The sequence below is a fragment of the Quercus suber genome, unplaced genomic scaffold (assembly GCF_002906115.3).
Source record: "Quercus suber isolate HL8 unplaced genomic scaffold, Cork oak 2.0 scaffold_1142, whole genome shotgun sequence".
NCBI lineage: Eukaryota > Viridiplantae > Streptophyta > Magnoliopsida > Fagales > Fagaceae > Quercus > Quercus suber.
In genome coordinates, this window is record NW_027070544.1 from 27,677 (window position 1) to 40,438 (window position 12,762).

At 32.2% G+C, this 12,762-nt stretch overlaps 1 protein-coding gene and 1 long non-coding RNA gene across 2 annotated transcripts; one reads left to right on the forward strand and one right to left on the reverse strand.

Annotated features, from left to right (window-relative positions):
• Positions 1–2,667: 2,667 nt before the first annotated feature.
• LOC112026186 (ammonium transporter 3 member 1) lies at positions 2,668–9,172 on the forward strand. The gene is made up of 3 exons (XM_065769400.1): positions 2,668–3,453; positions 5,364–5,649; positions 8,541–9,172. The coding sequence occupies exons 1-3, from the start codon at positions 2,800–2,802 to the stop codon at positions 9,059–9,061; spliced, it is 1,461 nt and encodes a 486-aa protein (XP_065625472.1). The 5' UTR covers positions 2,668–2,799; the 3' UTR covers positions 9,062–9,172.
• A 2,140-nt stretch (positions 9,173–11,312) lies between these two features.
• LOC136065769 (uncharacterized) lies at positions 11,313–11,864 on the reverse strand. Its single transcript, XR_010627373.1, has 3 exons — positions 11,796–11,864; positions 11,600–11,707; positions 11,313–11,478 (listed from the first exon to the last, which is right to left on the reverse strand). It is a non-coding gene; the product is annotated as an uncharacterized LOC136065769 (long non-coding RNA).
• Between the last annotated feature and the right edge of the window lie 898 nt (positions 11,865–12,762).

A 12,762-nucleotide genomic window follows, 5' to 3' on the forward strand; every position in this document is an offset into this window, starting at 1 on the left:
ATTGTAAGGCTTATACGTGTCAAACCAATCTTTCTTTGGAGTCATATGATATGAGCATGCTAAATCTAAAACCCAAGATTCCAATAGAACATCATTACTTGATGAAACTAAAAGTAAATCTGCACCAACTTCACTGTCATCTGATATTTCTTCAGCAACACTAGTTGATTCTAGGGGCTTCTTTTCATTCTTCTTCTCCTCTAAATGCTCTTTCAACTCTTTACACTGATTCTTGTAATGCCCTTTCTTATGACAATAAAAGCATTCTACATCTTTCTTTGCACGTGATTTAGACTGTGATCTGTTCCTGTTAGAGTTTCGTCCTCTTGACCTGCTTCTACCCCTATTGCTTGACTCATACTTTACAATAAGTCCATCAGCCTGAGAACCATCACCATCTTGCTTCATCTTTATGTGTGACAAGAGAGCACTAGTCACCTCCTTGAGTATTATAGTCTCTTTCCCGTACATCAACGTAGTCACTAGATGATCAAAAGAAGTAGGAAGTGACGCTAATAAGAGGCTTTATCCTGGTCCTCATAATTCACCCCAAAACTTGACAATTGGGTATTCAACATGTTAAACGTGTTGAGATGCTCCAACAGATCTGAACCTTCCTTCATATGCAAATTATACAGTTGCTTCTTCACGTACAACTTGTTTGTTAGATTCTTTCTCATATAAAGACTTTTTAATTTTTCCCAAACCTCCTTTACAGTCTTTGCTTCTAGGATGTTGTGAATGACCTCATCACCTAGGTTGAGATGAATAGTGCTAGCTGCTTTCTCATCCATCTCTACCCATTCTATATCCTTCATCGTTTCCAGTTTCTTCTCCTTCCCAAGCAAGGCCTTATGAACTCCTTGTTGAATTAGGAGATCCTTCATCTGCCTTTGCCGAAGAGAAAAATTTCCCTTACCATAACACTTCTCTATATCATACTTTGTACTTGACATCTTTACTGTATTCAAAGGATTGAATCCTAACCTAGCTCTGATACCACTTGTTGTGCAGATAGTACCCCAGGACTCAAATCAATAACAGTAAATAAGCGAAAATTAAATAACAAGCACACACAAAGAACACAAGAATTTACATGGTTCGGCAAACTGCCTACCTTCACGGAGACGACGGAGAAATTTCACTATAAAGATAGGGAGATACAATAGTGCACAAGAACACTCTTAAGAAACTCAAATTCCAATACACCCTAACTCTCTCTCACCTCCAAGACAAGAAAATATTATTCTTCTTCTTATGTGGCTGTTGCTAGGGTTTTAGGAATTACTCTAATTTCTCTCTATCTCACGGCTACTCCCTTTTTTCTCAAACCTGATATATATATATATATATATGTAATAGGTCGGCAACACTAGGACTCCTAATTCAACAAGTATTAGGTATTGTGTTGACTTGGGCTTGGCAATTCAAGCCACATGGCCCACATCAACAAAGCAAATATATATACTTTCAAAGGTTATCTAATGAGAGTCTCAGGGGTTAAAATAGTTTTAAATTGAGTCATTAGTTTATAAGTTACAGGTAGCTTATGTGAGGGAAAAATTGAAATTTCATAAAAGTCCTGTGCATAATTTTTTTTCTTAGGGTCAGTTTTTAAATAATGCTTGATCTAGATTATTCTAGAGCTTCTTAAAGGTATTAGAGTCTTTTATGCAGACTTTCATTAATGGAAGATGAGGCTAAAGTGCCTAGAGAATTCTTATCTCTCTGTCTTTGGCGCACAGTTACTGTTCACGTCATGGTTCATACAGTCCATGAACAGCAACAAATTACTCTCCTTTTGTTCTTCTTTACAGCCCCAAATCATGCTTGTCTCCTTACCCATCAAAACCATAAAATCCCACATATTTTCTCTAGTATAATATCCACCAAAAAACATATCAAATCAGCCATAAGAGTTGAAACTGTAATCAAGCCCTAGAGTGATATAGTCACAATACTTAGGGGTATGCCTGAAAAAAAAAAAAAGAGAAAGAGAGCTAGAGGTATGTTTGGAGGTAGAAACAAAAAATGAAATTGAAGATAGAGATAAGAAGTATACATATGTGGAGGAGAAAAAAGAGGAAAAAAGAAAAGAAATGAAATGAAATGGATGAAAAAAAAGGATGGAGATAAGGGAAATAAAATAAAGAATAAGTAATTAAAATTGAGAAATGTTACCGTAATATTTTCACAATACTTTCATAATAAATCTTAAGTGGTAGGTTATGATTAGCTAATATTGGTGAGAAAAAAATAATTTTTTTAGACAGAGAAAAAAATAATTTTAATAGTACATTCAAATTAAAATTAGTATCAACTTATTACAAATGATTTTTCTGTAAAAGTGTTGTAAAAATATTATAAACGTACTTTTTAGAAATGAATGAAAGAAAATTGAAAGGAGAATAAAGAAATATTAAAGAAAGAATAAAGAAATAAATTTAAATGGAATAAATAAATGATAAAAAATCTGTTAAAAAATGTATTTTAAAAAATAATTAAATAAAATATATAATATAATGTTCATTTTATAACAGTACAAAAATTTAGAGGGTACGATGGGATGCTCCAAGTCTATCGTTGAAATGTCAAAATCTATAGTCTATAGTACTCTATACCATAACCTTGACTTTTAAAAGCTCACGCTAGTCTTTCTTTCTTTATCACTCCTCTCTCTCTCTCACTCCTTACAGTTTTTCTTTGCAACTCCTTAACACACAACATTCAAACAGAGAGAGAGAGAGAGTTTGGTTGGCTTTGCTTGCTTTAATTGTAGCTAGAGAGTCACAGCTAGACATGGGTACTCCACCAATACCAAAAGCTTACCAATTCGGCACATCTCTGGCAGTGCCAGATTGGTTGAACAAAGGAGATAACGCATGGCAAATGATATCAGCCACACTGGTTGGTCTACAAAGTGTGCCAGGGCTTGTCATACTCTATGGTAGTATTGTCAAGAAAAAATGGGCTGTAAACTCAGCTTTCATGGCTTTATATGCTTTTGCAGCTGTGGTAATTTGTTGGGTTACATGGGCATACAAGATGTCCTTTGGTGATAAGCTCCTTCCCTTCTGGGGCAAAGCTGGACCAGCTTTAGGCCAGAAGTTCCTTTTGAATTGGGCTGCACTACCTGAAACTACGCAGTATAATAGTACTGGTGGGTTAGAGACGGCAATGGCTCAGCCATACTACCCCATGGCAACGATGGTGTGGTTTCAGTGTGTGTTTGCTGCAATCACTTTGATACTTTTAGCTGGATCTTTGTTGGGGAGGATGAATATTAAGGCATGGATGATGTTTGTGCCACTTTGGCTTACTTTCTCTTACACTGTTGGAGCATTCAGTTTGTGGGGTGGTGGGTTCTTGTTCCACTGGGGCGTCATGGACTATTCTGGTGGTTATGTCATTCATCTTTCTTCTGGGATTGGTGGATTCACAGCTGCATACTGGGTCAGCTCTCTCTCTCTCTCTCTTCTATATATATATATATATATATATATATGAAGATATTAATTAATAACTATTACTTATTATTATATCAGATATTAATTAATTTTTGGTATAAATTGAATTCGAACTTAAATTCTTATTTAAAGATAAAAAAATTTACTAATTGAGTTAATTGGAGTCTCTAATTCTTTCACTATTTACTCTTTTTTTGAAAACATGGTATCAAACATATTTGTTTGCATTATGAGTACTCAAACAAAATATGTATTAAAAGTGGGTTACAGTTAACTCAACTGATAAGTGTCTGATATTAATTAATTTTTGGAATAAACTGAATTCAAACTTAAATTCTTATTTAAAGATAAAGAAGTTTACTAATTGAGTTAATTGGAGTCTCCAATTCTTTCACTATTTACTCTTTTTGAAAACATAGAATCAAACATATTTGTCTGCATTATGAGTACTCAAACAAAATTCATATTAAAAATGGGTTTTAATTACCTCAACTGATAAAATTTCTAATAATTGAATAACAATTCTTTCACTATTTACTCTTTTTGAAAACATAGAATCAAACATATTTGTCTGCATTATGAGTACTCAAACAAAATTCATATTAAAAATGGGTTTTAATTACCTCAACTGATAAAATTTCTAATAATTGAATAAGAGATTTGAGATTTAATTTCCGCTTACACCAAAAACTAACCGGTGTCTTGATCTAATAATAGAAAAACTATTATCATAAGTGGATACTATAGTTTAAAATTTATTATTAAAAAAAAAAAAAATCAACCACAGTTTTTATCTTAATTATTTTGAAAATCAAAACTAGTCATTATTGCTACCAAACGGGCCTTATTCTGTACTCTTTTCTCATACACTTAAGGCGAAAAAAAAGAAGGTCAGTGTTTTGCCGCTTCATTTGAGACATTATTAATGCATACCAATATGTTATTTGTATACGAATCAGTTATTACTTAAGGTCTTTGTCGTCTTGTAAGGTTTTCTTGTCCACCCACTTCTTAAATTTAAAAATCAATCGAAAGATGAATTTAAAAAAAAAAAAAAAAATTTGAGCAAGAAAGATGAATTTATAATTATAAAATTGTTATGAACATTGATGGGCTATACTTTTTTTGGTAGATTAATTACTACTTCATAAGCTAGACTTGTTTTTTCGGTATGAACTTGACTAATTCAATTCTTACAAGAGTAGATTTTTTGCAATTTTTTAGAACCTTCAATGAGAGAGAGAGAGAGAGAGTTTTCAATTTTCTTGGTTGAAAAAGCAAGTGTTGCAGGAGTATTACAATCTTTTTGCTGTTTACTTGTTCAATATTAATAATTCCGGTTGCTTTGCGATTAAATGTTTTAGTTCACCCTTGACTTAGTACAATGGAACATTATTAGTACATGATTAATTATGTTCAATGAATCTTGTATTATATTAATTGATGAAAGTTGCTCTTTTAGATTCCATTTGGTTTTGAATATCCATCCCCCATGATCGTCACATGTTTGACTTGTAATATATAATAAGATATATATATGCGTAAAAAAATATTAAGAATTTAAAAATCAAAAAAGAAAAAAAAAAGAAAAAAAGAAAAAGAATTTGAAGGCATGAAGGAATCAAGATGCATGGTGAGTGGGTGTCAATTTTAATTGAATGACATCAACGTTATATATATACAACAAAATTTCACAACTTTTCTCACAATTTATTGAATTATCCGATTGTGATTTATAACATATTATTTTCATGTGCCTGAACCATCACATGCATTATTTTTATCACAGATCAATCACAAATCACAAACCCCACTCTCAACATTTGTGAATTTTGGTATGAAATTAATTAGTTATACCCTTACTACCTTAGACTGATTTTTTCAATGATGATGCAGGTGGGACCAAGATTGAAAAGAGACAGAGAGAGATTTCCTCCAAACAATGTATTGTTAACATTGGCAGGAGCAGGGTTACTGTGGATGGGATGGGCAGGATTTAATGGTGGAGATCCATATGCAGCCAATATAGATTCTTCCATGGCTGTTCTAAATACCAACATCTGTGCTGCTACTAGCCTCCTGATGTGGACATCGCTAGACGTCATTTTCTTCAATAAACCCTCAGTCATTGGAGCTGTCCAGGGCATGATCACTGGCCTTGTTTGCATCACACCCGGTGCAGGTGATATTATCAACTCCCTTAATTAATTCCTAGTTATTTTAGTGACGATGGTTTATAAGATTATTCATATGTATTATTTAAATACATCAGATGATTCATTAAAAAAATTATATAACTAAAAACATTCGAGAATAATATCATCAATTATCACACAATTGATAAGATGATAACTTAAAACTGGTTTGAAGTCAATTTTTTTTTTCTTTATTATCTATCTATCTATCTATCTATATATATATATATATATATATATTATAAGAACAACACAAATACTATAATATAAAATAAAATACATCTTAACTTATACTCTAGGGCATCGAACATTGATATTTTATTATGTACTTAATTAAAAGATTCTGTAAATAGATTTCCTCTCAATTGGGGTATTATTTTTTACATTGAATTATATATATATATATATATATATGTTGGAAATCATGTATATACACCTAACGCATCAATTTCTCCTTCATATGATTTTCTTTCAGCTAGTGTGCCTTCTTAGCACATGCAAGCTGCATGTTAGTTCATTTTGAGCCTTAACTTGAGTAAATTATCTTTCTTTTCTTTCATTTTTAATTGTATCTTTGCTTGATGCAAGAAAAATCATGAAAAACAAAAATTAATATGTATACATGTTCACTGCGAATGCAAAACCTATCCATCAATTTTTAACAGAAAAACCATTGAAGTCCTAAAAAACAAGGTTTTCAGACCCGGACCGTTCATTGAACCGTAAAAGGAAGAGGTTCAAGGTTTTTAAGGTCGAACCAAGGTCTAACCGTGATGACGTCATAATTAATTTAATAATTATTTTAAATATATATATATATATAACATTAAATTAATTTAAAAAAATAGAAAAATTAACTAAAATAGTCCAAAACAAATATAGATAATATTTTTATAACATAACTTTCATAATACAAATAAAAATGATTAAATTCTAAAAAAAACATAAATAGCTATTGAGTTTCTAAATTATTTTTAAGTTATGACAAAGCACACTTTAGTACCCAATAATTTTTATTTTATGAAATCCAATAAAATAGTTAAGAGACAAATTAGTTTATTTGCTTATGGTCAAGCCCATTTGACTGCCGATCTTTTTTTTTCCCAAGCCCATTTGAATAGTCACTGTTCACCATTTATTATGAATTAAAAAAAAAACATCAAAAGCTAGATCTGAAGATGTCCATGCATTTAAAAATTGTTAAAGTTAAATAAATAACAAAACCCAAGAAGGAAGTGCTTGACAACAAGTAAGCATTATATGTTAGTAGTTGACACTAAAGCATGTAGCCGCAAAGAAGTCTATACCATTTTTAACAATACTTTCACAACAAAATTTATATAAAAGTTGTTATTAGTTCTAATTTGAACCTACTATTGAAATTATTTTTTTACTCACCAATATTAACTAATAACAATCTGTTACTTAAAATTTATTGTGAAACATTGAGAAAATATTATAGTAACATTTAATTATGATTTTTTATTCTTTTTATTCTTTTCTTTTCTTTCCTTGCATCCATATGTTTCTTTTCCTTTTTTTTTTTCTTTTTTTTTTTCTCTTGTTTTTTCTCCTCCACACACGTATCCCTATCCCCACTCCTCTCATTTGGTTTTTATTTTTCTAGACTCTTCCTCCTCCACACAATGTGTCCTCTGCTTTTATTTTTCTTTCTTTATCTCTAGCTCTCTCTTTCTCATTCTCTTTCTCTCATACTCTCACCCTGTCACACACACATTACCGGCGAAGAACAAAGCCAGAATTTAAAGCTTGCTTTGCCCAAGAAAAGAGTTTTTGAAGAGAGGGAGCTGTGTGATGTGCTCTGAAAAGAGAAGAAGAAGAAACATAAAAACACGTTGTGTTTCTTTGGAGATGGCAATGGCAGAGTTTCTAAAGACATAATGACATGACGTACTCCCAGTAATTGTGCTTTCTTTTTCTTTTGTTTTTTTGTTTTGTTTTTTTTTTTTTTTTTTTTTTTTTTTTTAAGGTTCAAATTCAAAGTGAACCGTGAGAAGCAGTCTGATAACAGTTCTCAAAACAGTGCGGTTGAACCGCGGTTCGAGCAGTTCCTTGCTTTTTTTGTTTTTGGCATAGACCAGTTCTTAAGATTAAAAGAACCGTGATTGTGAGAGGTTCATGGGTTTCAAAACCTTGCTAAAGAAAAGTACTACCTTTCAGAACCAGCATGGCTAAAGTCCACTTCATGCCAAATCATGGACTAATAATCTTTTTGTTTTCTAAATTACAATTATTCATGCTTGTATCTTACATTATCCTCTTGTACATGTAGACTTTAAAAACTATTTCTATTCAAAATGAAATAGGATTAATTAAGCCTTAATGTTATTATATTTCATGATTCTTTTGAGTAAAATACAAGTTTAAAATAATTTTGGGAAATGGAATCTAGAATTCTTGCCAGCTTATGGAATATTGGCATGATATCAGTTGGCTTAATTAAGTTCTCTGTAATTATTATTATTATGGAGATAGATTCTCTCTTACGTTAAAGTTTAAACCTCACTTCAGTCAATGCAAGCAGAAATATTCAATTGACAACAATAAACTTTATTAGTCAAGTGAATCAACTAACACCACATTACATGATTTTCATTTAATTCATCTATGTAATGCTACATTATTAGGGGAGAAAGTCAACAAAAAATGAGGATGCTTTTATTATTATCTTACATGCGTTGCATAGTTTTAGCAAAAGCAATTAATCACACCTTATGCATAAAATGTCAAATATATAGGTCCTTCAAATACATGATGTTCAAATTAACCATATTAATTTACTTATGATTACTCAATTATCAATGAGGGGGTACATCATTAAATTGTACTTAATTGAATTATCTTCAATTAATCTTAGGTCTTGTTCAAGGATGGGCAGCTATAGTGATGGGAATTTTGTCAGGAAGTGTTCCATGGTTCACTATGATGATAGTACACAAGAAGTCAAAACTACTCCAAAAGGTTGATGACACGCTAGGTGTGTTCCACACCCATGCTGTGGCTGGATTACTTGGTGAAATTCTTACTGGTTTCTTTGCTGAGCCTGAACTATGCAAACTCTTTCTGCCTGTTACAAACTCTAGGGGAGGAGTCTATGGAGGAAAAGGAGGAATACAAGTCGGCAAACAGATTGTAGGTGGCTTATTCATCATTGGATGGAACCTTGTTGTCACAACTATCATCTGCCTTGCGATAAAATTGGTGATCCCTTTGCGTATGCCCGATGATTTATTAGTTATAGGGGATGATGCTGTTCATGGTGAGGAAGCATATGCATTGTGGGGTGATGGAGAGAAGTATGATTCTAGTAAGCATGGCAATTATCCAGATGAAACATTGGACCCCAAGCTATCAACTGGTGCTACTCAGGTGGTCTAGACTCTAGAGGGATTTAAATTTATTTTTCCAAGGGCAAAAATTAGTACAGTTATTTAACTCTATTATATTAAGATTTTCAATTATATTCAAACACGTCTATATATTCAAACACATCTATATTAATCTATACTGTGTATATACTACAACAAAAGTGGACTATGGTGACGAAACCTTTCGTCACAATATGTCCTTATTTCGTCACCGAATACATATGGTGACGAAACAACATTCGTCACCTAAGCTCCGTCACAGAATGTATTGGTGACGAAAATGTTTCGTCACCAATAAAAAAATGATAGGTGACAAAATTTTTTTGTCACCAATAAAAAATGATAGCTGACGAAAGTTTTTCGTCACCTAATATTTTCGTCACTAAACCTTATTTTTAGTGACAGAATATTTCATCACCAAATGTTTTTTTTTTTTTTCCCAATTTCAATAGATTAGGTGACGAAGTCTTGCGTCACCGATTTTTTATTTTTTTATTTTTATTTTATAATTTCAATAGATCAGGTGACGAATTATTTCATCACCAATTTCTGCTTATAGTCAGATATGGCGACATAAATTATCGTCACCAATTTTATTTTTTTTATTAATATTCTTTACATTTACTTGCCATTATATTAACATGTTCATTTCTAACCAAATCCATAAAAAAATTAAAAATTAAAAATTAAAAAAAAATTAAAAAAAATACATTAATTTCTAACCAAATCCATTAAAAAAAAAAACATCCATAAAATCTAAAAATGTAATAAAGATGTTCACAAAGTTACAACCATTTATATACAAATGATGTCTTAGCTTCCAAAGTTTATAGAAAATTATTTGAGTTCAAGTAGTCCCACAAAAGCTATCTTTCTGCCACCAATCCCATATCTGCACAAGTATAAACGAAAATATATTAATAACAAACTAGACTACAAACCTATATTCCTGATAAGAAGTACTACAAAAAAATAAAAAAAAAGGATTATTATTAGTAAGACAATGCAGAAAATGTCCACAGAATACTTAATAACAAACTAGACAAAATAATCATAATGCAACATCATATGAAGCCAAACTGTCAAAGAAAGAAGACCCACAACATTCTCATCAAATAAAAACCAAACCTACATTACAAACCATGGAGAAATCATAAAGAATGCAGGAAAAATCCCAATTTAAAACAAAACAAATAAAGTGAAATCCAAAACAAAAACCCAGACACCATCATAAACACAAACCCACCCACCACAACGAATAAAAAAGTCCAGCCAACACTATTACAAAAAAAAAAAAACAAAACAACAACAACTAGCCACCACCATAAACAAAAAACCCACTACCACCATTAAACTAAAAACATAGTCACCACCAATAACACAAAAACCCAGCCACTACCATAAACAGAAAACCTAACCATCATAATAAACAAAAAACTCAGCCACCATCATAAACAAAAAACCCAACAACCACCATTTAACAAAAAGCACAGCCACCACCATTAAACAAAAAACCCACCACCACCATTAAACAAAAAACACAGCCACCACCATTAACACAAAAACTCAGCTACTGCATAAACAAAAAACCCAACCATCACAATAAACAAAAAACTCACCACCAACATTAAACAAAAAACCCACAACCACCACTAAACAAAAAACACAGTTATCACCATTAACACAAAAACACAGTCATTACCATAAACAAAAAACCCAACCACCACCATAAACACAAAAACCCAACCACACAATAAACAAAAAATCTAGCCACCATCATTAACACAAAACCCACCACCAACATTAGACAAAAACTCCAACTACCATCACAAACAAAAAACTCACCACCACCATTAAACAAAAAACACAATTGTAGCACAATTGTGCTATAGTACCCTCATACATATAAAAGGTTACTATAGCACAATTGTAAAAATGTCTACAATTAAGAGACTGGGTAAGGCTTGTTTTTGTGTTTTTATGCTAAAATATAGCAACATATACCATATACAAACCCCAATACTAATGCTCTTAGGCAGGAAAATAAAACACTAACCAAGGTGTGTTCTAGTTAGTAGATGAGCTCCCCCCACTGCCACAAATGTCACTATCACCCTTGCTCCTCAAATATTGTATGATGCAATCCATCTTCTCCTCCAGCCTGAAGTTTGCATTCTGAAGCTCTTCTACTTGACCCTCCAGCTTGTAGTTTGCATCTTGGAGCTCTTCTACTCGACCCTCGAGTTGTTGAGTATACTAAGTTGAGGAAGATGAGGCAAAAGTCTTAAGAGATGAGGAAGGCCTCATGCCAAGTCCCTTTACATAGCCAGATCTCGACTTAAGAACCATCATAGATATCTCTTCTTCGGTTAAAGGTTGTGCTTCAGGAGTGCTACAATGCTCATCTTGTACTCTCAACATCTCTTGCTGTCATTTCAAATAATAAAAACCATCAAAAATATATATGTTCTAGTTTTGCAAACATCTATAGAATAAAAATACACATATTCTAGTTTTGTAAACTCAAGGCATGTACTGATATACATACATATGTATGTTCGCAATCAGGGTGTACCCACTATTTTGTCTTTGAATTGAAATGGGTATCATAGTAGACTTGTGCCAGCTTAGGAATATGACCTCCATTTTTCCGTCTCTAATTATATGCTTTTCAATGTTAGAAGACAAGTTAATTAATTACAACAAGTAATATACTAGGCTTTTGAAAAATTGAAATAACACACCGCCTCATCCACCCTAACTGCAAGCGACTTGTTTCCACATCTATGAATGTGTTTATCAACCATTCCCTCTTTATTTCTGTTTCTAGCATTTCTTGTTGAGACTTTCTATAAAGAATAAAGACCAAGAAAATATTAGAGTTTTGACTTAAGTTATATATATATATATATATATATGTATATATATATATATATTACAATATAAATCTACTCCACCTTCCAAATAAGTATTAATCCAACAAATTTGATAGAATAAATAATCATCAATTAGTTCAATCCATTTTTCTCTTGTGACATTTTTTGGTGGGTGGTTTCTTGCATACGTTCTTCCTTCATCCTTTACAAGTTTTTTATATTTTGCAAACAACCTGTAGTTGTGGCTGCTCAATAATCTACCACACTTTGTATTTAGAGATTTGTTCACAAGTACAGATTCTCCTTGTATATCAAATTGATCCTGCAAAGTGAGGTATGTATAAAAAAAATATTATGCCTTGAATTTAATATGCTTAGTGACAACATCAACAATACACTACAAAATACAGCATAAAGTATAAAGCAATGTAATGAAAACAACAAAATCAAGCTCAGGGACAATTATAAATATTTAAAGTACCGCCACATTTTGAATGATTGCCTCTTTTTCACTGCTACCAACATTCTTCCAACTATAAGCATTCACAGTGGACAAGTTTGTACGCACTTGTACACCAATTTGGCTAGCAAACTTCCCTGCATGTTCACCAACAGGAGCACAAAACTCTGGGGCAATATGGACCGGTAGCTATGGGAATATCCAATGGCACGAAATGTGAATCAAACTCTCACTTGCTATGGGAATATCCAATGGCACGAAATGTGAGGGCAATATCGAAAGAAAGGGTGTAGAAATGTAGTAACCAGGTGCATGACTTCTTCCAATTATTTCGAATGCTGAAGGATAAGCTAACGAAGATAGAGCTTGAACGAT